Below are 24,204 nucleotides of genomic sequence, written 5' to 3' on the forward strand. Positions count from 1 at the left end.
GACCCTTTTCTAAAGGGATTTAGTTCACTGTGGCTAGGCAAGAGGTTTCTAACTCATGTTTGACAAGACAAATTTGTTAAAACCATCTTAGTTTCTAAAGAGTGCCTCCTATCCCTTTTTTACTCTATCTAGGCTAGGTTTGGACTAAGTGCATCATAGGTAAGTCACGACAAAGCAACAAAGGAAGACAAAGCTAGAAAAGTATTCATGCACTTATTTATTATACATGCAATCAAGCATTCACAACATACATACCATTTTCTCAATCATGCATTCACACCTCAATAAGAAATAGCTAAAAGGAGCTTACAACAAAAAAGACAGCCGCTTATTCTCAAATTTCAGCACATATACTCATCAAAATTTAGAATTTCACATTGCAAACCCGAGCTCAGTGCTCAAGGGTTGCCAATCATGCTTTTTATGCAAGATCTAATTAAGCTAAGAAGGTATAATGCTCATTTTGTATGGAAAGAATTCTGAAATTTTTTTTAAATTTGGGCAAAATTTGAACCCCGAAGTTTAGACTAAACATGCAAGCTAAGCAAGCTATTACCCACACCCACTCAAAAAATTGCTTTGTCTGTCCTAAAAGCTTTTGAAAATCAAAGTAAATGGAGAAAAATAAGGGGGAACTTTGGACTCCCCTAGAAGGATCGACATCCTTGACTTTGGTTTGAAGCTTGCATGGATAAACCTTTTCATTCCTTTTTAATTGATTATTCATCCTTGTTCCTGAAAATCAAAGGAAATTCTCTCAATTTTATATATTACTAAAATTAGGATACATATAAGTCTTAACTAGTCTAATAGCACCCTCCATTCATCTTCCCCTACACTGGCTATGGTATCAAAATTTTCAATTAAGTAATACGTCTACTAACGAACTTGAAAACAAAACACATCACACTAAAAAACACAAACATCACTTTAACCCAACAGAAGCTGCTCTTTTTACCCTTGCACTCACTATCACATTACTATCATGTTTGTCAACTGTCAAACTAACTCTTTTAAGTTATTTAGTGTGACTACAAAGTTATGAACACCATAATCTTAATTAAAACCTTTTAATAAACAAATGCCAAGTTACTACTCAACAATGGCAAGGAATTCAAAAAACATGACTGTAACGACCCAACTTTTCTAGGTAAGTCGAAGTCATTAATTTCAAATAAGGACCTGAGTTTACACAAAATCTCAATCTCAAACAATTTCAAAGTCTCAAGAAAAACAAAAATTTATACCTGGGCCCGGTTTAAAATAACCAGCACCTTCAAGACAAATTTACTAATTCGTGAATACAGTTCAACTATAAAATTTTCTAAACAATCTCAAGTACTAAACAAAACACGTGAAACAAAACATTTAGCGGAAGCAATTTAAAATAACCCCTATGGCAATCACGCTTCCTTTCTGCCCCTCGTCGGTTTGCCGTCTTTATTACCTTTGCCTGAAAATTAAACATAAGGAGGGTGAGTATAAAAATACCCAGTACGAGACCCTCTACTGGTCCCGTCAGGGGAAAATAAATTGTTAACATTCTATTGGGACACCCTGTACAGTCACAGTCTTGTGATCCCGTAGGAGGCACATTTCAGTCTAACGCCCCGAGGGACGTACATTTCAGTCTAGTGTTCTGCAGAAACACATATCAGTCTAATGCTCTTGAAGGTGCAGAATAATTGGTGATCCGTGTGACACCTACAAGGCACACATCCCAATAAAAGCTAACAATTTTTCCCCTCAGTCCATTCTAAACATCTTAACAGTCATTCACAGATCAGTTAAACATTCTCATCACGTAAACTCTTTATTTAACCTCAAACAGTCGTCTTACTCTAGTTTAGTCCAAGGTCAATAAAAAAACATATCATTACATCAGTTAACAAGCTAAACAATCATAACCTCCTCCTCAGTCACCAAGGGCACCACCATGACGTTTCTTCCGTTCACAAGCACACAACATAACAGTAGATTATACACTCAGTCTAGACAACAATCAATCTACTAATCAAATCCACACTTTATATAAGCAACATCTACGAGATTCAGTCGTTTCCACATCCTTATCTTTGTACACATACATAACTAGACAGTCACAACATATACTCAACCACAGTCTACATCAATCCATGCACATATATGTATTAATTTCTCCCAGTCAAACATAGCAAACATTAAACTTTAAGTCAATGCCCAAACATACATCATAACAGTCATCTCTACTCAGTTCAAATCAATACATCTTAATTAGTCATTATATATTAATTTTGTTGTTGAGTCTAGTAGAAAATCCCTTACTTTCAAGTTAGTTAAGCTCCTTAACCACGTTGAAGTCTACGAAGAACGAACCTAAACATTAAGACAATTTCTCAATAATTCTCTTCAACGCATCAATCATTTAAATTCAACCCAATGTGATTTTTTTTTTACAACTTACCCAAATCTTCACAAAACGAGTTCCAACTAGAATCAATTGTTTGCTGCGAACCCAATGAATTCGAGTGTTACCTTCAACCTATAATCGAACAGTAAACTATTTATCCAACCAATTAATCCAGCAATATTACTTGAGTTTATTTTGGAAACAGTTACAAATTTCATAACTTCAATCTTACCAATCAAAATTTAATGACTCGTGGCAAAGCAGGAACGACAGCGAACAACCCAATCGAATGGCGTGGGTTTGCTACCTGCGGCAGGACGAAGAAGGAACTCGACGCGCAGAAAGTTGGATCTGGGGTCTTTAGTTCGGTTCACGGTAGCGAATTAAAACCTGATTGCGCGGACGTCAAAGGTGTTATTCGCGGAAGAAGTCGAGCAGCAGCTTTGCGAAGAGACGACGTGCGACGGAGAGACTGTATACAGACGGACGGAGAGTCGCGCGGCAGTGCAGAAAACGGAGGAGAAAGGAATGGGCGGCGGCTGGGCTTGGCTTCGACGGAGACAGAGGCGATTAGGACGGGGCACGGCGACGCAGATCTGGACGACGGCGCGGAGACAGAGGTTGCGCGGCGCTGGGCAGAGGGTCAAACGGCGCTGGGCGAAGGGTCACACGGCGCTGGGCGGAAGGTCACACGGCGGCCTTGCTTCGCGAACAGAGATGGCGGCCGACGGTTGCAGCGGCGGCTGGGTATGGTAGAAAAGAAAGAGAAACGGAAGAAGAATAGGGGCGGCGACCGTGGATCGGAGAAGAAAAGAAGGATGAAAGCGATGGTGGTCGGTTGGAGGGTGCGGCTGGAGGTAGGGATCGGTGAAGGAGAAAATAGAAAAAGAAAATGAAGGGGAAATGGGGGTTGCGCGCGGGAGGAAGAAGAAAGGAAAAAAAATTCTTTTTTTTTTTTCTTTTCTTTTATTTAAATTAAATAATAAAACTAAAATATAAATAAATATATATATAATTATATTATCACATTTTCAAATCTTCTTTCTCCCCCTTCATCATATTTTCTTCAAAAAAATAAATCTTGTACAAATCGAATAATTTTCTTAAAATAAATTACCTTCGAGTTTGGGGCGTTACAATGACAGCTATATTGTAACTTGGCACTTGGGGACTTTAATGGTGTCAATATTGTAACTTCTGGTGCCATGACAAATATTGGTGACTGTCAAGATAAGTTCGCATAGCCACCGAAAGATACATCGTTGCTTTTGAAGAATGACAAGACTCTAAATGATATATGCAGCATTATTTTGGTTATATCCAATCTTCTTTGAAGGCTATGTACTTGAAGATTTTAATCAATAAATAAAATGAAGTTTAATTTTTAAAATAATAACATTACAATGGGATGGCGATTGGAATTGATTACTTTGGTTAAAATTTAAGATTAGATTAAAAAAATCAATTAATAGATAATTCCATCCAATCAAAATAACTAAATAAAAGACGAGATTTGAAAATATAATATCCTAATAGACACTAATAGACTTATATTAATAGATAATTTCCTGCCGATGAAAAATTACTAAAGTTGTACTATATTTTATAAATATTTCAAAACATTACATAAACACTAATTAAAGTTGGGTTTAGTAGCAAAAGGTTACAAATTTATTGACACCTTTTTTAGGAAAAAAAATACCTTGACATGATGTAAACTAAATTTGTAATCAGCATTGAAATCTTTACTATACTAAATGGGCTCGTGGAGAAAAAATTATATACATCTATTTTATTCTTAAATTGTCGAAAAAAAATTATATTACCTTTTGTGATCTAACGTAGTTGTGACTTTTATAGTGTAAGTGTCCATTTTAATGTTTGGAAAGATGATTTTTCCAATTTTTTAGTTTACAAAATAAAGTTCTATATTTCATAAAATAAAACCTTATGTTGAATATATGTAACTAATGTTGATAGGATGTGATTGGTTGATCTTCAAGATACGATGCATTCTGTTTAGAGTGGAGATGGTTGCACACACATCAAATTGGTGCATTGATTCCTCCAAATTTACATGTGAAATGTAAATGTAAAAGAAAAACAAAACAAACTCTTGCAGTTACACATTAGGAAAAAAAAACGTCACGAAATTCCAAAGTTCAAAAGAAAACAAACATACACAGGGATTTAATTGATTCAAAGTAGTAACAAATGGTGAAAAAATGCATAATTTGTTGTGATTTCACATTAACATGTTAGAATAAAAAATTATCGTATTCTATATATTACAATATTGGATCAAATATTAATACATTAATTTAATTATTTAATTACTACATCAATGAATTTCTTTTTCTTTTTTAAATAATAATTTTACCATTAATATTATATAATATTTGTTTATTATATGCTAAAGCATATTTAAAAATTAAATAGAATTAAGAGATTTCACGTGAATTTATGCACATGTTTCAACTGAAAAGATGGAAACAATAGTCACAAATTATTTTTTCCTAAAACAAAACATTCGTAACCAAATCTAAATATGCACTTTCATAACTAAGGACCAAAACTCATATTACGTAGAATTGAGCATGGTTTAAATGAAATTATTAACAAAATACTTACACTTTAAACCAGGTTTTTTGGCAACATACATAGTGAGAAAATTCCAAATTTACCCTCTTACTTGTATCTTTTCAATAAAAAGTGCATCTTAGTTGTAATTATGTCAAAATAAAAATAAAAAAATAACTCGTCAGTTAACGTGGTTATTCATTAATTGATTTGGGTGAACTTTCTGAAGATAAAAATAACAAAAACAAACAAACAAAAGACTAGAACATGTTATTTAATTATGTAATTACAACTTCCCTTTCTCCTCCGTGAGAAAAAAAACCATTTCTCTAAATTTCATCTATATATGTGTATTGATCAAATGACCCATATCAATAAGGACACAAAATTGGCAAAGAACAAATAAATTAAAATGGACAATAACTCTTGTTTCATTACTTTCTCTCTCATTGGAGTTCTTTTGTTCACCATCATTTCAAATGTGGCATCATCTAACGACGTTGTTTCTACCATCTGTTCAGAAATCTCAAATCCACAATTTTGTTTAAGTGTGTTGAAATCTGCAGGCACTACAGATCTAAAAGGCTTGGCTGTATACACCTTAAACCTTGCTCATTCAAATGCTGGCAAATCTTTGATCCTAGCCAACTCACTAGCAAAAGCCACCACCAATCCTCAACTTAAGCAACGATATTCATTTTGTGCTGAGAGCTATGATGAAGTTGTTGGTGACATTGAAAATGCTCAAAACGACTTGGCACTTGGGGACTTTATTGGTGTCATTATTGCAACTACTGGTGCCATGACAACTCTTGGTGATCACTGTCAGAATAAGCTCTTGCAGCCGCCGAAGGATACATCGTTGCTTTTAAAGAATAGCAACACTCTAGATGATATATTTAGCATTATTATGGTTATATCCGATCATCTTTGAGGGTTATGTACTTGAACATTTTGATCAATAAATAAACTGAAGTTTAATTTTTAAAATAATATTACAATGTGATGGTGATTGGAATTGATTACTTACTTTGATTAAACTTGAGAAGATAAAGAAAATCAATTAATAGAAACGTTCACCGACACACATTGTCAGCACGTCGGAGAAAGCCTAAACTTTTTTTTCTTTTCTTTTACGTTCTGTTTTCTTTTCTTTGTTTGCCATCATCATCGTCATCTTCTTCTTCTTCTAGCTTCTTACGTTCTGTTTCAATTGCATACTTCTGTTATTCTTGTAATTTCTTCGTGGTTTTCTTTTTAACTTTGTGTTTCAGTGTGGATTCATAAACACATTTTTCAGTGCTCTGGATTCTGGATCTGTTATGATTTGAAAGGGTACAGTGAAGTGAAAAGTTGAAATGGAAAAGAAAAAAAAGAAGAAAAGAGGACACTTCTCGCGGTGGTGGCGGCAAAGACTGACGTCGACGACAACACAACTCTCCTCCTCTCCCTATATCTCGGCCGATTTTGGGTTTATTTTCGTTTTGCATTCTGTTATGTGTAGAAGGGAGAATAAATAGTGTGGACTTTCCCCGACATCTTCGAAAACGTTGGGAAATTTACCTTTTCGCCGACGTATGTAGTACACACGTCGGAGAAAGTTTAAATAATAAATTCATTATTTAAACTTTCCCCGACGTACTCCTGTCATACGAGTCTAAATTAAATTTAATGCGTTCTCCTTCGGCGATGTGTGTCAAGGTGACGTTGGAAAAAGTTTAAACACTAATGCAATTATTTTAAATCACATATGTTATCGCTTATATGGCATAAGAGTCTATTAACGATAGAAATCTATCTTGATAGGTTTTGCTACATTTACAATTTTTAAAAAATATTCTTATATACTTAACTATTATTCCTAAAATTGCTAACCCATTATACTTACCCTAAGTTAAATGTATAATGTCAAAAGTAAGTTTACTACGAAGGTAATCTATGTGACCCTTTTATCCTAACGTAGGAAGTTTGTTCCACTCCATACCATTATTGAACTAAAAGGATTAAGTGTGTATTAATATGTTTAAACAAGTATAATTATAGCAAAATCTATAAGTGATATATTGATATTAGCAATACAATACGCGTCACATATGCAAACATTTTGTGTCTAATCGTTGTATTTACAATTAACTCCATTAAAATATTACAAATAGAAATAGAACTCTTTAATCTATGTTCAGTTAGGATCACAAACTACAAAATGAAAGCATGGAACAAATTTAATTTTTTTTTTCTTTAAAGGAAATTTTGTGTGTAGCACATTATATTTTTTTCTTTCCTTTAAAAAACATTATTGATCTTATGATATTTGACATATATTATATTTTTTTAAGAATGTAAATAATGTAAATAATGTGCCAAATAATTGAAAACATGTTATCCAAAACAGAGAATGGTTAAGAAATTGTTGACATTTAGTCAAATTAATAAATAATTCAAAATTGTGTTTGATTTTTGAATTTGAAAAGATAGTAAATTAGAAGTGTTTTGAAATAGTATTTACGAGAAGATTTTTAATTTTAAATAGCATTATAGTAGCTATGGATGGTTATATAATAGTCTACACAATCTTTGTCACAAATGATTAATTCGATTTTTTAAATCAAGTCTAATGTTTTTTTTTTTTTTTTTTGCCTATTTCTTACCATAATTTACATTTTTTGTAAGTATAATGGTTGAATGCAAAAAGAGAGCTGACTAGTAAGTGCAAAAAGAGATCTCACAAGCTTCTGCAAAAGCTAATCAAGCAACCCAAATCATAAACGAGGAGAAAAGTTGATTGGTTAAGCTTTGTTGTAGTAAAGAAGTCAAAGTGAACATGGAACGTTCTTCACTCTCAAAGAACATCGCCAACATATAGATTATATACTTTTTCTGGTATTGACCCAAAAAACACAATCCAAGTGTATTTTTGGTGAGATGCATAGTTTAACTAAACCGTGTTATTACAAAATTTTTAATTACTAGGAACTCCTAATGAAACGAATACATTATTTTTATAATTACGAGGTAAAATGGAAACATACAAACTACTAAAAAAAGTTGCAATTCGATTATTGGGATTCAATCTACTCTCCATGAATGTTCTTGAAATGAGAGTTTTTAAGCAGCTACAACTTGCTTATGTATAAAAGCAAAACCCTTCTCAACGCCTACCTTCAGTTTTGGCTTTAGAGCTTCAAGTGATTTTTGCCCCTACTCAGATAAACCCTGAAGATCAGATGTTACAAAGGCTTCAATTCCACATGCAAAAATCATGTTCATGAACCAAAAGCACCTTAAGCTTCTCTTCGATATCTTTGAGCTCACTGGATAAAGAACTGATTTCTAAAGCAATCATCTCTACCATATCCTCATCGTTCCCACTGTCTTTTAATAAGGTTGGCATGATAATCACAACAAAGAAGAAGAAACTAAGATCAATTTAACAAATTTTATGTTGGGAAACTTTTTTAAGAACAACTACTTATAAACCAACCTTAGCTTTGGCCTCACATTCCTTGAATTTTCTAAAAGTAGATACCACCTGTCCGGGCAACCCACACCAACCAACCAAGAGTAAGTTAGTGTGAAAGACACTTATTTAATGAAGAATATGTAAAAGAGGTCATTCCAACTGTTACACATAATAGTATTGGAGGCAGATAACCTTGCCATACCTCATCAAGTTCTGATATTGATTGAGCTAGTTTTTGATACTCTGTGGGGTTTGAGACAATATCTGGATTGACCAGCTTAACCTAAATAATAATATCGATAGTGATTATTGTGTAGGAAAATATTAAAGCTATAACCAAATCAAAAGCATAATTGGAAATACATCAAAGATGTAAATGCAAATTTCAAAAGTGGATCTACAGAATGTAAGGGGAAGAAACTCAAATAAAATTACTTTATTAGTTATACGACTACTATAGAGATTCCAGATACACCACAGTTCCACGTCCTCTTTCAGGAGGAAAGCAATGGTTAAAAATTAATTGTGAAAACTAAAGAAGGTCCTGTTCAAATCCTAACAGCAATAGGAAAGCAAGGAGTTATAAGGTGATCACTATAGCCAAATCCAAAATGCATTCAATATTTGTCTTCCAATTTCATTATCAAGTGCATAGGCAAGGTCCCTAGTGAGGAAGTTATTCGTTCTTTTCTTCATTTTCTATAGCTCTAGAAGTAGCTAAATGGAATCGTCAAGCACCTAATCTATTAATTTTAAAACTCAAAAGTTCACCGCGGGATTCTAGTCACTGCTGAAACAACATAGAGTTCACTAGTTCCACAGTTAAATTAATTGCAAATTGCATTTCCTGGCATTTTCAAGAAAAAAAAAATGCACAAATCATAATATGATGAAGTAGAAAAATTTTGTGAGCTCGACTTTTCCAGGACATATCTTAGCTACTTCTCCTATTCCAGCTCGATAACCATTGTACTTTAACAATTGAAACATTAATCCAATAGTTAACAATGTTCTGCACTTTATGCCCTTACATTTCCAACAACTTGATGCATACATCAGTAGTTAACACAGGCACGAGCTCTTAAATTCAATGCAAAATAACAGTCCCATTCCAAGCATAGACACCAAATACAAACAATTGATGGACTTGAATCAGTGAAGAAATAAGAATGTCATTTAACAGCAAAGCACAAATTACCGATAATTTTTTCCACGTCTTCTCAGCAGATTCCAATTTCACGATCAAATAAGGTTCCTAAAATAAAGCAATCACCATCATCATTTTCCACAAATATGATTCGAACTAGTTTTACCACAAATTAATTTCTAGTAACTTGAAGAAAAACTCAGTGAACTCAAAGCATAACGAAACTCAAGTTCTGTTAAAGCCAATCCGAACAATAAGATATAGACATATTGTGTTCTCGAAAGAAAAACATTCAATAAATCTAACAGCCATGCAAATTAGAGTTGAAGCTCTAAAGGGAGGTGCAAAGCATTTAAGTTCCAGAGAGCATCTTCTGAAGGCGATGAGCCCATAAGATGAAAAAAAGGCCTCAAGTGAGGAAGAAAGACGCCATCCAAACATGAAAAAAGGAAGAAAGGCAAGATTTTGGTAGCTCCAGACCTGAGGGAAGCCAACAAGGTGGCGAGGGAGGCAAGGCCCCAAAGTTTAGCATTGCCAGCAAAGTGAAGGTAGAGAAGGACCTTTCCTTTCGACGTGGCCCTCCGAGAGTTTATGGACGCCCCAATTGGGGCGTTTGGATGGAGTAAGTTCTTCAAGGGACTTCCAAGATTCGATGGAGGTTGTCAAGAAATTCTACGCATCAGATTACAACCACTACAAGGAATTTCAGATCAACCAACACAATTTAACACTATTGGGAGAATCCACGAATTCTTGGTCAAGTAGAAGAACCTCCATGTGGAAGAAACAAATTGTGAACGTGTCGAAGACCTTGAAGTGTGGAAATGGAAGATCAAAGAGTTCCAGCTTCGCCAGTCGACAGGGACGTCAACTGTTTAAGTAGGGGAGAATGTCAAGAGCATGCTTGTCCAAGGCATTGTTTGCCCATGGCCGCATGGCCGAACATCCTCAAACCGCCTTATATTTATGTCTTATACTTAGTTTAGCCATTTTGTTTCCTTTTGTTGTCGCCGACCTAGGGTGTGACGTTTCAAAATTTTCATATGCAAGTCTGTCATAGCTAAAAATGTTTAAAATGTACTATAGGGAAGACATAGTAGTTGAATCCCTGACCAAGCCTTGTTGCACTCTTTGCATTCTAATCTTTCTTTGCAATTAACAGTCTTCAATGCTTTCTTTAACGATGTTTTCAATTCTTTTCTTCTCTTCTTGTCTTATAAAAATAAATTTCTCTCAAAACATGAAAGAGGCTATACCGTACTGCGTGCTTTTTGCGACTTCTGGATTTCATACAGCTTACTTGTTCACCGAGCTAGAACAAACGTCGCATAATCACCATCCCCTATTTGAAAATTTACGATTATGACAGCATGCGGTGAGGTGCACGCGGCATGTGTGGGCCCAAGCCAAGCATGCAACTGGCATTCTGATACTCTATGCACGTGCATGCTGCCTGCGCCCATGCCGTGCAGCCAGCATTGTCATGACGTAGTTTTTGGGATGTTTGGTGTTTTGGGAAATTTTGAGCAAATTCTGGATGTTCGAGCATGCGGATGTTCTATGCAATGCAACCAGCAGCCCATATGTTCTATGTTCTCTTTACGGTCGTATGTGCACATTTGGTTAACTCTACTACTAATGGGAAAGTTGACGAGCCTATGCTGAATTCATCAGGAAAGGTGTACTTTGTTGAGCCCATTGAGGAGAAGGATACCTTCTTTTTTCGAAGAGGTGTTTCAATGCCTAGGCCGTCTTTTGACAATGAGGTGTTAATATTACCTAGACTTCATGCTAAGAACGGGTTGTGAATTTATAATCAAGAATGCAGTTCGAGTATCATGTCTTTCAAATGATTTCCAACAGCTTGAATGTTTCTATAAGACAAGAATTTATGCTTAACTGTTTTAGAAAGCATGTTTTATAAAAATTGTCACTCACTAAGTCTTTCGACTTATCCTTTCAAATCATTTCTCACTTTTCAGGTATGGATTATGCATTCCCTAATGTTAAGCGTATTGCTGCTGAGCCAACCAGTTACTAGAAATTGTTAAGTCATTTTGAAAGTTAGTTTTGACTTTGTAAGAAAAGTTCAGGATGAGCATGTCTATGTTTATTGTTAAAGTTCCAATGTTATAAGTTAGTTTAGTAAAAAGGTCACTGTCATGTTTAAAGCTTCTGCTGATGTATCACAATAGTTGTAACTAGTGGTTTAAGTTATTAGTAAAAGCATGTAGCTTGTATCGCTGTTTGTTTTGAGCATGCATTCATGTTGTAACTGGTAGTTAAGTTAGAAAGGTTAGTCGGTTGGTAAGTTTTGCCAAGGTATGGCAATCCTTGCCAACCCTCGCACCTTCTTTCAGAGCTAGATGTTGTTCAGAAAATAAGGAGCTTTGGGAGGGGGTGGTGACAACAACACCATCCCACTAGAGTACGCAATGATGCATTATTGTTTAATTAAGTCATATATACTTCCACAATTTGGATAGGAATTTAACTCATTAGAAGGTGTCCTATAGAATTTCTCAGTGAAAAGTTCAGAGAAGCTACAAACAAATGTCACTACCGAACAACAATCATATACATGGGTTAGGGCTTTGAGCAGTGTGAACACAACTTAATAATAAATATGAAGTCGTCCTCTTTTCATCATTAGTCAGAAGAATTCTTAAACTTTCTAAAAATAATTGTCAAATAATTGATTATATAGTATGCCATTTATTTGGAATACAATTTTTTCATTACCAGGAAAGGAGACTTCTCACTAAGTAAATGTAAAGAGACTAATGCTATAATTTGAATTGGAAAATATAATTTCATAATTAAGCATCGAATAGGGACTAGTTAAGAAGTACACACTTTAGTTTGCCAGAGTCCATGTTCTACACATGTTAGCCACTCTGTCATTGGTTTAGCAGTAAAACAAAGGATGTGTTTAGGATGTGAGCCACACAAAAGGGAAAGAAAACAGAAGGCGCAGTGAGCCACACAAAAGGGATCGAAACGAATGTTCAGAAATATCGGAAGGATCGAAGAAATATGGAAGGAAAGACGAGGAAAAAACAACAGACCGGAGCAAGTTCAAGAAGGTAGAGATCCCGATCTTCAATGGAATAGACCCCGATTCATGGTTATTTCGCGCCGATCGTTATTTCAAGATACACAAGTTGACTGACTCAGAGAAGTTAATGGTAGCGGTAATCAGTTATTAGGACCAGCTTTGGATTGGTATAGATCAATTGATGAATTGGAACAATTCAAGAGTTGGGAAGATTTGAAGCAAAGGTTGTTGTCCGATTTCAGACGATTCGGGATGGAACACTCGTAGGCAGATTCTTAAGGATTAAGCAGGAAACGACAGTAGGGGAATATAGAAACAGTTTCGATAAATATTTAGCTCCGGTAGCCTTCCTCCAGACCATAGTATTAGAAGAAACCTTTATGAATGGGCTAAGCCCATGGCATAAATCCGAAGTTGAAACGCTGGAGCCCATAGGTTTGGCCAAGATGATGTAACTAGCCCTGAAATTGAAAATAGAGAGATGGTTCGTCGAGAATGTGGGCTTAGTAGTGTTTCGGGAATGAATCAACAATTCAAGCATAATAACGTAAAGCAAACCTCGACAGTAACACCCAATCAGAAACCCACGGAAGGGAGCTGGCCAATGAGAACGATTACGTTAAAAAGAGTGACGGCAGATGAAAAGAGGAGGGAAGGTCCGACCAAGCGTCTTTCCAACGCTGAATTTCAAGCACGGAGGGAAAACGGTCTGTGTTTTCAGTGTGAGGAGAAGTATCACGCTGGACATAGGCGTAAGGTGAAGGAACAGAAGGAATTACGGATGTTAGTAGTAAAGGAAATGGGAGAAGAACTGGAAATCATTGAGGATGAACACTTTGATGTGGAAACGGAGGCCCAGACCATTGAAATTGAAAAAGTGGAGAATATGAATATAGAGCTGTCCATTAACTCAATTGTGGGGTTATCCAACCCTGGAACCATGAAACTGAAAGGGAAGATAAAAGAGACCAAAGTGGTAATAATCATCGACAGTGGAGCCACCCACAGTTTTATTGCAAAAAATTTTGTAACCACCCTTAGCCTACCAATGACAGAAACGTCCAACTATGGAGTGATTTTGGGATCAGGGGTTGCGGTCAAAGGAAAAGGAATCCGCAGTAATGTTGAAGTGACGGTAGGAGAGTGGAAAATTACAAACAACTTTTTACCCTTGGAATTAGGGGTGGTTGCACTCATTGGGCATGACTGAATTTGATATGAAAAATTTGGTGATGACATTCCGACATGGAGGAAGGAAGATAGAGATAAAGGGGGACCCTAGTGTCACCAAAACCCAAGTGAGCCTAAAGTCTATAATTAAGACATGGGGAGCTGATAATCACGGTTATTTGGTAGAATGTCGGGCCATGGAGGGAAGGCTAGCTGAGGAAGGCTTAGAGGATGAAGAAGTGCCAGCCACTGTTGACAACATGATCTCTCCTCTGTTGAGCAAATTTAATGATGTTTTTGATTGGTTGGAAGAGCTGCCTTCGAAGAGGAACATTGAGCACCATATACCCCTTCAGAAGGGGGTGGATCCAGTTAATGTCAGACCTTATCGTTACGCACATCGGCAAAAGGAGGAAATTGAAAGACTAGTTGATGAAATGTTGAAGACAGGCATCATATGACCGGGTACCAGTCTGTATTCCAGCCCAGTCCTTCTCGTGAAAAAGAAAGATGATAGCTGGCAATTTTGTGTAGATTATCGGGAGTTGAACAATGTCACTATCCCAGATAAGTTCCCAATTCCGGTCATAGATGAGTTATTCAATGAGCTGAATGGGGCCAACATGTTTTCGAAGATTTATTTAAAGGCGGGTTATCACCAAATCAGGATGCATCTGAGAGGTGTAGAGAAGACGGCCTTTCGAACACAATGAGGGACACTATGAGATTCTTGGTCATGCCCGTTTGAGCTAACCAATGCCCCCTCTACGTTCCAAGCATTAATGAACCACATCTTTAAGCCTTATATGAGAAAGATTCGTATTAGTGTTTTTCGATGACATTTTGGTGTACAACAGGGGAGTAGAAGAACATGGACAGCATCTGGAAGTAGTCTTGGAGATCCTTCGAGAGAATGAATTGTATGTGAATTTAGCCAAATGTTGCTTTGCCAAAAGTAGAATAGGTTATTTGGGGCATTTCATATCCGAAAAGGGAGCTAAAGTTGATCCAGAAAAAATAAGGGCAATTAGGGGAATGGTCGATTCCCACTAGTGTGCGAGAAGTTCGAGGTTTCTTAGGACTCAATTGATACTATAGGAAGTTTGGGCAGAATTATGGCAGTATCGAAAGCCCTTTGACACAGCTTTTGAAGACAGGAACTCATTGTTGGACTGAAGAAGCAAGTGCTGCCTTTGAGAAGTTGAAGATGGCAATGATGATTCTACCGACGTTAGCTATGCTGGACTTTAATCTACCACTCGAGATAGAAACATATGTATCTTGTTTTGGTGTGGGGCCGTTTTAGTACAAGCCAAGAGACAAATATCCTTCTTTAGTAAAACCTTATGCATGTGGGATAGAGCGCGACTGGTTTATGAAAGAGAATTGATAATAGTAGTGTTTGCGGTGCAAAGGTGGAGACCATATTTGTTAGGGAAGAAATTTACAGTGAAAACTGATCAGAAGTCGCTCAAATTTCGGCTAGAACAAAGGGTGATTCAACCCTAATACCAAAAATGGATAGCCAATCTTTTGGGATATTCATTTGAGGTAGTCTGCAATCCTGGATTGGAGAATAAGGCAGCCGATGCTCTATCTAGAACACCCCGTATAGTGCACTTAAATCAAATATCAGCCCCAACACTACTCGATTTAGTGGTGAGTCAAGAAGAGGAAAAGAGGGATCAATACCTACAGGAAATCCAGAAGAAAATAGAAAGAACAAAAAGTGAAAGTTCCAAACTTTTCAGTACAGCAAGGGGTATTGAAATACAAAGGAAGGTTGGTGCTGTCAAAAACATCCGTTCTACTACCCACTATCATGCATACCTATCATGATTTTGTCTTTGGAGGACATTCAGGGTTCCTAAGAACGTACAAGAGGATGACCGGAGAGATTTACTAGGAAGGAATGAAGAAAAACATAAAGAAATACTATGAAGAATGTCTTGTATGCCAAAGGAATAAAACACTTGCATTATTACCTGCTGGATTGCTGCTGCGCACTTGAGATTCCTAACACAGTGTGGTCGGATATTTCCATGGATTTTATAGATGGACTTCCAAAATCAGCTGGAAAAGAAGTGATTTTTGTGGTTGTAGATTGTCTGAGTAAGTATGCACATTTTACAGCTATAAATCATTCTTACATGGCCAGCTTCGTAGCAGAAGTTTTTGTTAAAGAAGTGGTGAGATTGCACGGTAGCATGTATCCGCAGTAAGTTGTATCGGATCAAGACAAAATCTTTATTAGTCATTTCTGGAAGGAAATGTTCAAGTTAGTGGGAACTAAAATAAATAGAAGGAAATGTTCAGGTTAGTGGGAACTATGCCCATATACACCAAGTTCGAATATAGAACTTGCTTCTTACTGAAAAAATAATGATTATGGGACTTGCTATAAGGGTATCCAATACTCGAAGTAAATGAATGATTACAAAATGATTGTTTCCTCAGTTTGAAGAAGAACAACAAAAAAGAAAAGAAGGATAAAAATAAAAAAAAAAACAAACTTTCTTTTTGAAATTCTAAAAGAATCCAAAAAGACTTCAAAAGGTGCAACCAAGAAAGGAGGTCAAAGAAGGGCTCTGATAGACCCCCCTATCATACGTCAATATAGTCAAAAAAAAAAAGAGAGAGATCACAAGGGAACACACATGCGAAGAAGAAAAGATTTAAAGGATTGTTAGAAGAAAAGATTTAAAAAGCTTGTTGGGCGTCGGTTAGATTTGAGGAGATTTAGGAGGGTCGTTAGGTGTTGATTAGAATAAATAAGGATAGGGAGGAAAGAGGAGGGTATGCTGAGTTTAGAAGAAAATTGACTCATGCTCTTCCTTGAGCGATAGGATAGCAGAGAGGGAATTAGATTGTTTTTCGAATTGAGTCCTCCTCAATTTGAGTGTTCTGATATTTTGATTTTCCTTGTAACTCATTCTTTGATTGAAGCAATAAAAGTTCTAATTGGATTTCCAAAAGAGTTCTATCAAATTGGTATCAGAGACAGTTTTTTCTGACCAAGAGGAAAATGATGGTCCAAACACGAATGAAGGAGAGAATGGAGGCGCACGACCAGGAGATGCATTTGATGAGAAGCGAGATAAGCAAAATTTCGACAATGAAAGAAATATTAGCCACGATCAGCGTACAGACAAAGAAGACTCACAAAATGTTGATAATGTTCATGGAATCGATTACCAGAGAGCATATCGTTATGAGTGAGAAAATGGCCGAGTCGAGTGTGCGAGAGACAGTATCAACAATAACGAATAAGAAGGAAGGCTCGATCGAAAAGGACCATGAGCACGAAACAAAGGATGGAAAGATAGAAGGAGAAGACGGAGCGAACGAGCATAATAAGTTCAAGAAGGTTGAGATGCCAGTTTTCAACACGGAAGATCCCAATTTTTGACCCTTTCGAGCAGATAGATATTTTCAGATACACAAATTGACTGATGCTGAGAAGGTCCTGGTTGCGACCATTAGTTTTGAAGGCCCGACGCTGAACTAGTATAGGGCGCAAGAAGAACACGACAAGTTTACCAGTTGGTCGAACCTCAAGGAGAGAATACTCATCCGTTTTCAATCAGCAAAAGAGGGGTCCATATGCGGACAATTTTTTAGGATCGGATAACAGACGACAGTAGAAGAATATCGAAACCAGTTATATAAGCTGATGGAACCGTTATCCGATCTACAAGACAGAGTGGTGGAGGAAACATTCATGAACGGTTTACTGCCGTGGATTAAAGCAGAAGTGGATTTTTGTCGTCCGGTCGACGTGGCTCAAATGGTGCACGCGGCTCAACTCGTAGAAAATCGAGAGATAATTCACAATGAGGCCAACCTTAAGGGGTACGCCCAAGGAAAATATCCGCCTCAAGGTTCTAGGCAAAATACGAGTGCTGCGACGGTGAACGATAGCGACAATAAGAGAAATACATTATTTTCGATGAGAACGATTACTCTGAGAACGACATCCAGAGAAGTTAAGAGAGGGGCAGGCAAAGCGATTGTTAGACGCGGAGTTTCAAGTCAGGAAGGAAAAAGGACATTGTTTCCGTTGTAATGAGATATATTATCATGATCATCGATGCAAAAACAGAGGGCAAAGAGAGTTGAGAATGTACGTGGTCAGGGCGAATGATGAAGAATTTGAAATCATAGAAGAAGTGGGAGAAAATGAATTGTTTGGAAATCACATAAGAAGATCATGTTGTCATCGAACTGTCAATTAATTCGGTGGTGGGGCTGAACAATCCGAGGACAATGAAGGTGAGGGGGAATATCAGTGAGCGAGAAGTTTTCATTTTCATTGATTGTGGAGCAACGCACAACTTCATCTCCGAAAAGATAGTAAAGGAGTTACAACTGGCCACGAAGGCAACGTCGCACTATGGTGTAATCTTGGGCTCGGGGGAGGCGATAAAAGGTAAAGGAGTATGTGAGGACGTGGAAATCAAGTTGAACGGGTGGAAGGTGGTGGAAAATTTGTTACCCTTAGAATTGAGAGGGGTAGATGTTGTGTTAGGAATGCAGTAGTTGTATTCATTGGGCATGACGGAAGTAGATTGGAGGAACCTCACAATGACTTTTGTGCAACAAGGAGAAAAGGTAGTGATAAGAGGAGACCCAAGTTTGACCAAATCCAGAGTGAGTCTCAAGAACATGATCAAAAGGTGGAAGGATTCGTGATCGAGTGCCGAGCAATGGAGAGAGTCTTTGAGCCACAGGAAGATAACGGGATTGAAGAAGTATTAACTACTGATGAAGCAGTATCGGTCGTGTTGAAGAATTTTGAAGATGTTTCTAATTGGCCGAAGACACTACCCCCGCAAAGAAATATTGAACATCACATTCATTTGAAACAGGGCACTGATCTGGTAAATGTTCGACCCTATAGATACGCTTATCAACAGAAAGCTGAGATGGACAAACTTGTGGATGAGATGTTGACAGCTGGAATTATCCGTCCCAGCAACAGTCCATATCTAGTCCAGTTCTATTGGTAATGAAAAAAGATGGCAGCTGGCGTTTTTGCGTAGACTACCAAGCGCTGAACAATGTAACCATTCCAGACAAATTCCCTATTCCGGTGGTTAAGGAGCTTTTCGATGAATTAAATGAAGCAAACTGGTTTTCAAAGATTGATTTGAAGGTGGGGTACCATCAGATCAAAATGTGTGGAGAAGACATCGAAAAAGCAGCATTCCGAACACATGATGGACACTATGAATTTATGGTTATGCCATTCGGCTTAACTAATGCCACATCCACTTTCCAAGCTCTGATGAACTCAACATTCAAACCATTTTTGCAGAAGTTCATATTAGTGTTTTTCGACGACATACTAATCTACAGTGAGAACTTGGAACACCATTTGAAGCACATTGGGTTAGCATTGGAAATCCTGAGAAAGAATGAGTTATATGCAAACAAGAAGAAGTGCAGCTTCGCACAAGAACGTATTGATTATTTGGGTCATATCATTTCAAGACAAGGAGTTGAAGTGGACCTTGAGAAAATCAGAGCAATCACGGAATGGCCTATACCCAGTAATATAAGAGAGGTACGGGGATTCCTAGGCCTCACCTGTAACTAAAGAAAGTTCGTTCAGCACTATGGCTCCATTGCCGCACCATTGATTCAACTACTTAGGAAAGGGGGATTCCAGTGGACTGAGGAGTCTAAGGAGGCATTCCAACAACTACAAAATGCGATGATGACCCTGCCCGTTTTGGCGTTGAAAAAATTTCAATGCCACATTTGAAATGGAAACCGATGCATCGGGATATGGGGTAGGAGTCGTACTCGTCCAAGCCAAGCGTCCCATAGCATACTTTAGTCATACGTTAGCCTCAAGAGATAGAGCCAAGCCTGTACATAAAAGGGAATTAATGGCAGTGGTCTTGCATGTGCAACGATGGCGACCATATCTGTTGGGGAGAAAATTTATTGTGAAGACCGATCAGAAATCCTTGAAGTTCTTGTTAGAACAAAGAGTGATACAGCTTCAGTATCAGAAATGGGTAGCGAAGCTAACGGGATACTCATTTGAGGTGGTCTACAAACTCAGCTTGGAGAATAAAGCAGTAGACGCCTTGTCTTGGATGCCTCCTACAATTAACCTCGGTAGCATAACAGCTCCTACATTGGTTGACATTCTGGTGACTAAAAAGGAAGTCAAAGCGTATGAAAAATTAAGCAAAATAATGGAAGAACTACAAGCAATGGAAGAAGTAACAGAGGGTAAATTCTCCATCCGACAAGGTATGTTAAGATATAAGGATAAGTTTGTGTTGTCCAAAACATCTACATTGATACCCACAATCCTACATACTTACCATGATTTGGTACTTGTGAGGAATGTGTAATATGTCAGAAGAACAAGTCCCTAGTGTAACGAGCATACTTGTCCAAGGTGTGTTTACCTATGGCCGTATGCTCCGATTAGCCCCAATTTACCTTGTCTTTATGTCTTGCACGTAGCTTAGGTAGTTGCTTTCAATTTCAAGTCGATATGCTTGGGTGTGACGTTTCGGCATTTTCATATGTTAAAAATGTACTATAGGGGAGGCATACCTGTTGAATCCCTGCCCAAGCCTTGTCGTACTCTTTGCAGTCTATGCTTTCTTATTGCAATTGACAGTCTTCAATGCTTGTTTTAACAACGTTTTCAATCAATTTAATCATCTTTCATGTTTTCTAAAACTATTTTTCCAAGAACGTGAGGGGAGGTTGAAGTATGTGTTAAAGTTGTCTGCGATTTGCAGATTTTGATCGGCTGACTTGTTCGCCGAGCTAGAACAAGTGCCGCACAATCGTTCACATCGTGTTTGAAGGGTTACACAGTAAAGGAAGAGTAAGAATTTGAGTGGAGAAACTCCAATTGGGATCAACACGTGGGCAACAACATGGCTTCTCACCAACATGAGAACTCAAAAGAGACAGCAGATATTCTAGAGAAGCCAATGAACTCTTGGGATGTGAATCTGCACTTTCCTGCAATAGTTTGAGTGTGAATTAGTTCTCTGAAAACACCTGCAGAGGATAATCCACGGCAAAACAGAATAACTATAAAAAAACCACTTGCAAGTAGAAGAAAAAGGAAGTACATTTATACCTTCCCTGTCAAAGTGATATCCCTCATCAACGGATATGCATTTCTTTCCAGGAAGTAGCCAACAATTTTACAAACCCATGGGAGTTTAGGTTGTAATAAGAAAACAATTGTGTCCAACAATAGAGTTGCAGGTGTGTTAGAGTTCACAGGTGCAGCCAAAAGTTGATTCCTCAATTGGTTTCTATCAAGAACAACATCAAGTAAGAATAATTCGGAGGAAAAATAAAGGCAACTTATCATATATATAAATATGATTAGTCTGAATTCGTTTGCGGAAGGTAAAAAAACCTTTATGTCAATTATATATATCTGAACAAAATCTAAGAAATATATCACTTTTCAACAAAAGAAATATATCATATACAATTAAAGGATCATAGCATAGAAAGCCAACAAAATCAACAATGATAGATCAAACATCTGTTTTTCCATTCAAAACGTTAAAAAGGATAAGTTTTTAATAAGGAATGTTGAAATGGAAAAAACTAATTACCTATTATGGTGTACAATCTGGATGCAAGCATATGCAAATTTCTTAACTCTGTAATCCACTAAGGCCTTGTTAAGTACATAATCCTTGCTAGCGAAAATGCTCAACATATCCCCTATATATGTAAGAGAGAGAAAGGTTAGAAAGTACTAACACTAAGAGATATGTGCTATCAATTAGAAACACTTTAAGATGACATTATCAATTAGAAAACCAAGTATTAAGCAACATAAGGGAAAATAACAAACAAGGGCACCACAGTGGTTCAGAAACCAATCAATATTTCCATTTGTCACTTTTATAATAATTTCCCAAGGGAAAATCCTCATAATAAGCTTGAGTACCACCTAATAACGTGTTCAAATGTTACCATAAGCAAAAATGAGTGATCCTAAAATTCATATGACAAGGAAAGTCGTCAACTAGCAACCGCCAAATAACAGTTATATGGCTAGAATTAGTTTTCTCCAACTTCAAGAAAATAAAACATATTAAAACAAAAGGAATTATGGTGCAAAATAATGAATATGCCTGCAAAGGTAAGAAGTTTCTGAAGGTAAAAATGGTCAATAAAAAACAACATATAATTTGACGTAAATCAAAGTAGAATTATTTCTCGCAATGAATTCTCTGCCAATAATGGCTAAGAGAAGGGGTATTTATTGAGAATTAGTTGGCCAGGCAGAAATCATCTAGGGCATAGTATTGTTTTAGGTCTGCGACATTAAAAACATAATGAATGTGTAAGTCTGGTGGTAGTTCTATTTTGTAAGCATTATCTCCGATCCTCTTTAGGACACGGAATGGTCCTAATTGTCTGTCTTTTAGTTTGTTGTATGTTTCGGTTGGAAATCGATTTTTTCTTAGGTGAATCATTACTAAATCTCCCTTGGTAAAGGTAGTTTGTCTTCTTTTTCTGTCTGTTGCGTCTTTGTAGGACTGAGTTGTTTCTTTTAGGTGATTGTGGACTTCTTCGTGTAAATTCTGGATTTTTTCTATCATCTTTTCTGCCTCTGATAGTTAGGGAACTCAACACATTTTACTTGACCTAACCAAGATGGCTCTTTGTATGTATATTGCATGTGTTGTTTGTTTTTTCTATAGCTCTTGATTGTCTCACTTTTTTACGTTTTGCATTTGCAATTCTCTTTTCTTTCTTTGGTATGCAATGTGGTAACAAGGTCTTGCTAGAGCCGGTGGGCTAACCTTTCTATGGTTCTAAACTTAGTTTCTAAGTTTGATTGCTCCCTTCGGAGTGACAACAAGCCTCGTTTTCCCCTACTATGGAATGGGGAGGATTCATTTTCTTTTCAAAGCCCTCGTCAAACTCAATGCTAAGTTTGACTGCTCCCTTCAAAGTGACAACAAGCCTTGTTTTCCCCTAATGTGGATCGGGGAGGATTCCTTCTCTTTTCAAAGCCCTCATCAAACTCGATGTTGTGTTTAGAACGCTAAGAGTAGGTGGTCTGGTTTTGGTTAGGCCAAAAGTGAAGTTTTCCCCCATTTTTTATGGGCTTTTTCTAATGTATATTGGATATGTTGTTTGATTTTTTTTATAGCTCTTGATTGTCTTACTGTTTTATGTTTTGCATTGTCAAGTCTCTGTTTTCTTTCTTTGGTATGCAATGTGGTAACTAGGTCTTGCTAGAACCGGTAGGCTAACCTTTCTATGGTTCTACATTTAGTTCCTAATTAAGTTTGATTGCTCCCTTCGGAGTGACAATAAGTTTTGTTAATGTCGACCCTTTTCTAAAGGGATTTAGTTCACTGTGGCTAGGCAAGAGGTTTCTAACTCATGTTTGACAAGACAAATTTGTTAAAACCATCTTAGTTTTTAAAGAGTGCCTCCTATCCCTTTTTTACTCTATCTAGGCTAGGTTTGGACTAAGTGCATCATAGGTTAGTCACGACAAAGCAACAAAGGAAGACAAAGCTAGAAAAGTATTCATGCACTTATTTATTATACATGCAATCAAGCATTCACAACATACATACCATTTTCTCAATCATGCATTCACACCTCAATAAGAAATAGCTAAAAGGAGCTTAAAACAAAAAAGACAGCCGCTTATTCTCAAATTTCAGCACATATACTCATCAAAATTTAGAATTTCACATTGCAAACCCGAGCTCAGTGCTCAAGGGTTGCCAATCATGCTTTTTATGCAAGATCTAATTAAGCTAAGAAGGTATAATGCTCATTTTGTATGGAAAGAATTCTGAAATTTTTTAAAATTTGGGCAAAATTTGAACCCCGAAGTTTAGACTAAACATGCAAGCTAAGCAAGCTATTACCCACACCCACTCAAAAAATTGCTTTGTATGTCCTAAAAGCTTTTGAAAATCAAAGTAAATGGAGAAAAATAAGGGGGGAACTTTGGACTCCCCTAGAAGGATCGACATCCTTGACTTTGGTTTGAAGCTTGCATGGATAAACCTTTTCATTCCTTTTTAATTGATTATTCATCGTTGTTCCTGAAAATCAAAGGAAATTCTCTCAATTTTATATATTACTAAAATTAGGATACATATAAGTCTTAACTAGTCTAATAGCACCCTCCATTCATCTTCCCCTACACTGGCTATGGTATCAAAATTTTCAATTAAGTAATACGTCTACTAACAAACTTGAAAACAAAAGACATCACACTAAAAAACACAAACATCACTTTAACCCAACAGAAGCTGCTCTTTTTACCCTTGCACTCACTATCACATTACTATCATGTTTGTCAACTGTCAAACTAACTCTTTTAAGTTATTTAGTGTGACTACAAAGTTATTAACACC

At 36.9% G+C, this 24,204-nt stretch overlaps 2 protein-coding genes and 2 long non-coding RNA genes across 5 annotated transcripts; 1 reads left to right on the plus strand and 3 right to left on the minus strand.

The window, feature by feature from the left end:
* Nucleotides 1-709: 709 nt before the first annotated feature.
* Nucleotides 710-3,319, minus strand: LOC116404552. Of its 2 annotated transcripts, XR_004217441.1 has the most exons (5): nt 2,622-3,319; nt 2,444-2,521; nt 2,305-2,355; nt 1,393-1,453; nt 710-735 (listed from the first exon to the last, which is right to left on the minus strand). It is a non-coding gene; the product is annotated as an uncharacterized LOC116404552 (long non-coding RNA). The 2 variants fall into 2 exon arrangements; XR_004217440.1 differs by lacking the exon at nt 710-735 and having other exon boundaries at nt 1,114-1,453; nt 2,622-3,317.
* A 2,062-nt stretch (nt 3,320-5,381) lies between these two features.
* Nucleotides 5,382-5,903, plus strand: LOC116404486 (pectinesterase inhibitor-like). The gene has a single exon (XM_031887000.1). It carries the CDS (start codon nt 5,382-5,384, stop codon nt 5,901-5,903), a length of 522 nt encoding a protein of 173 aa, XP_031742860.1.
* Nucleotides 5,904-7,798: 1,895 nt separating this feature from the next.
* Nucleotides 7,799-14,498, minus strand: LOC116404557. Its single transcript, XR_004217448.1, has 5 exons — nt 10,057-14,498; nt 9,628-9,684; nt 8,632-8,712; nt 8,451-8,498; nt 7,799-8,337 (listed from the first exon to the last, which is right to left on the minus strand). It is a non-coding gene; the product is annotated as an uncharacterized LOC116404557 (long non-coding RNA).
* Nucleotides 14,499-20,391: 5,893 nt separating this feature from the next.
* On the minus strand, nt 20,392-22,514 carry LOC116404549 (E3 ubiquitin-protein ligase UPL6-like). The gene is made up of 3 exons (XM_031887280.1): nt 21,418-22,514; nt 20,925-21,105; nt 20,392-20,803 (listed from the first exon to the last, which is right to left on the minus strand). Exons 1-3 carry the CDS (start codon nt 21,522-21,524, stop codon nt 20,627-20,629), a joined length of 465 nt encoding a protein of 154 aa, XP_031743140.1. The 5' UTR covers nt 21,525-22,514; the 3' UTR covers nt 20,392-20,626.
* Nucleotides 22,515-24,204: the final 1,690 nt, after the last annotated feature.

The sequence above is a fragment of the Cucumis sativus genome, chromosome 6 (assembly GCF_000004075.3).
Source record: "Cucumis sativus cultivar 9930 chromosome 6, Cucumber_9930_V3, whole genome shotgun sequence".
Taxonomy (NCBI): Eukaryota; Viridiplantae; Streptophyta; class Magnoliopsida; order Cucurbitales; family Cucurbitaceae; genus Cucumis; species Cucumis sativus.

Excerpts from the sequence above, each read along its gene's own strand:
- LOC116404486 (XM_031887000.1), top strand. The coding sequence starts at position 5,382 with ATGGACAATAACTCTTGTTTCATTACTTTCTCTCTCATTGGAGTTCTT.
- LOC116404549 (XM_031887280.1), bottom strand. The coding sequence starts at position 21,524 with ATGTTGAGCATTTTCGCTAGCAAGGATTATGTACTTAACAAGGCCTTA. Across the intron at positions 21,106-21,417 it reads CAGATTGTACACCATAATAG|AAACCAATTGAGGAATCAAC; the intron begins GTAATTAGTTTT and ends TGTTCTTGATAG. Across the intron at positions 20,804-20,924 it reads ATATCACTTTGACAGGGAAG|GAAAGTGCAGATTCACATCC; the intron begins GTATAAATGTAC and ends AAACTATTGCAG.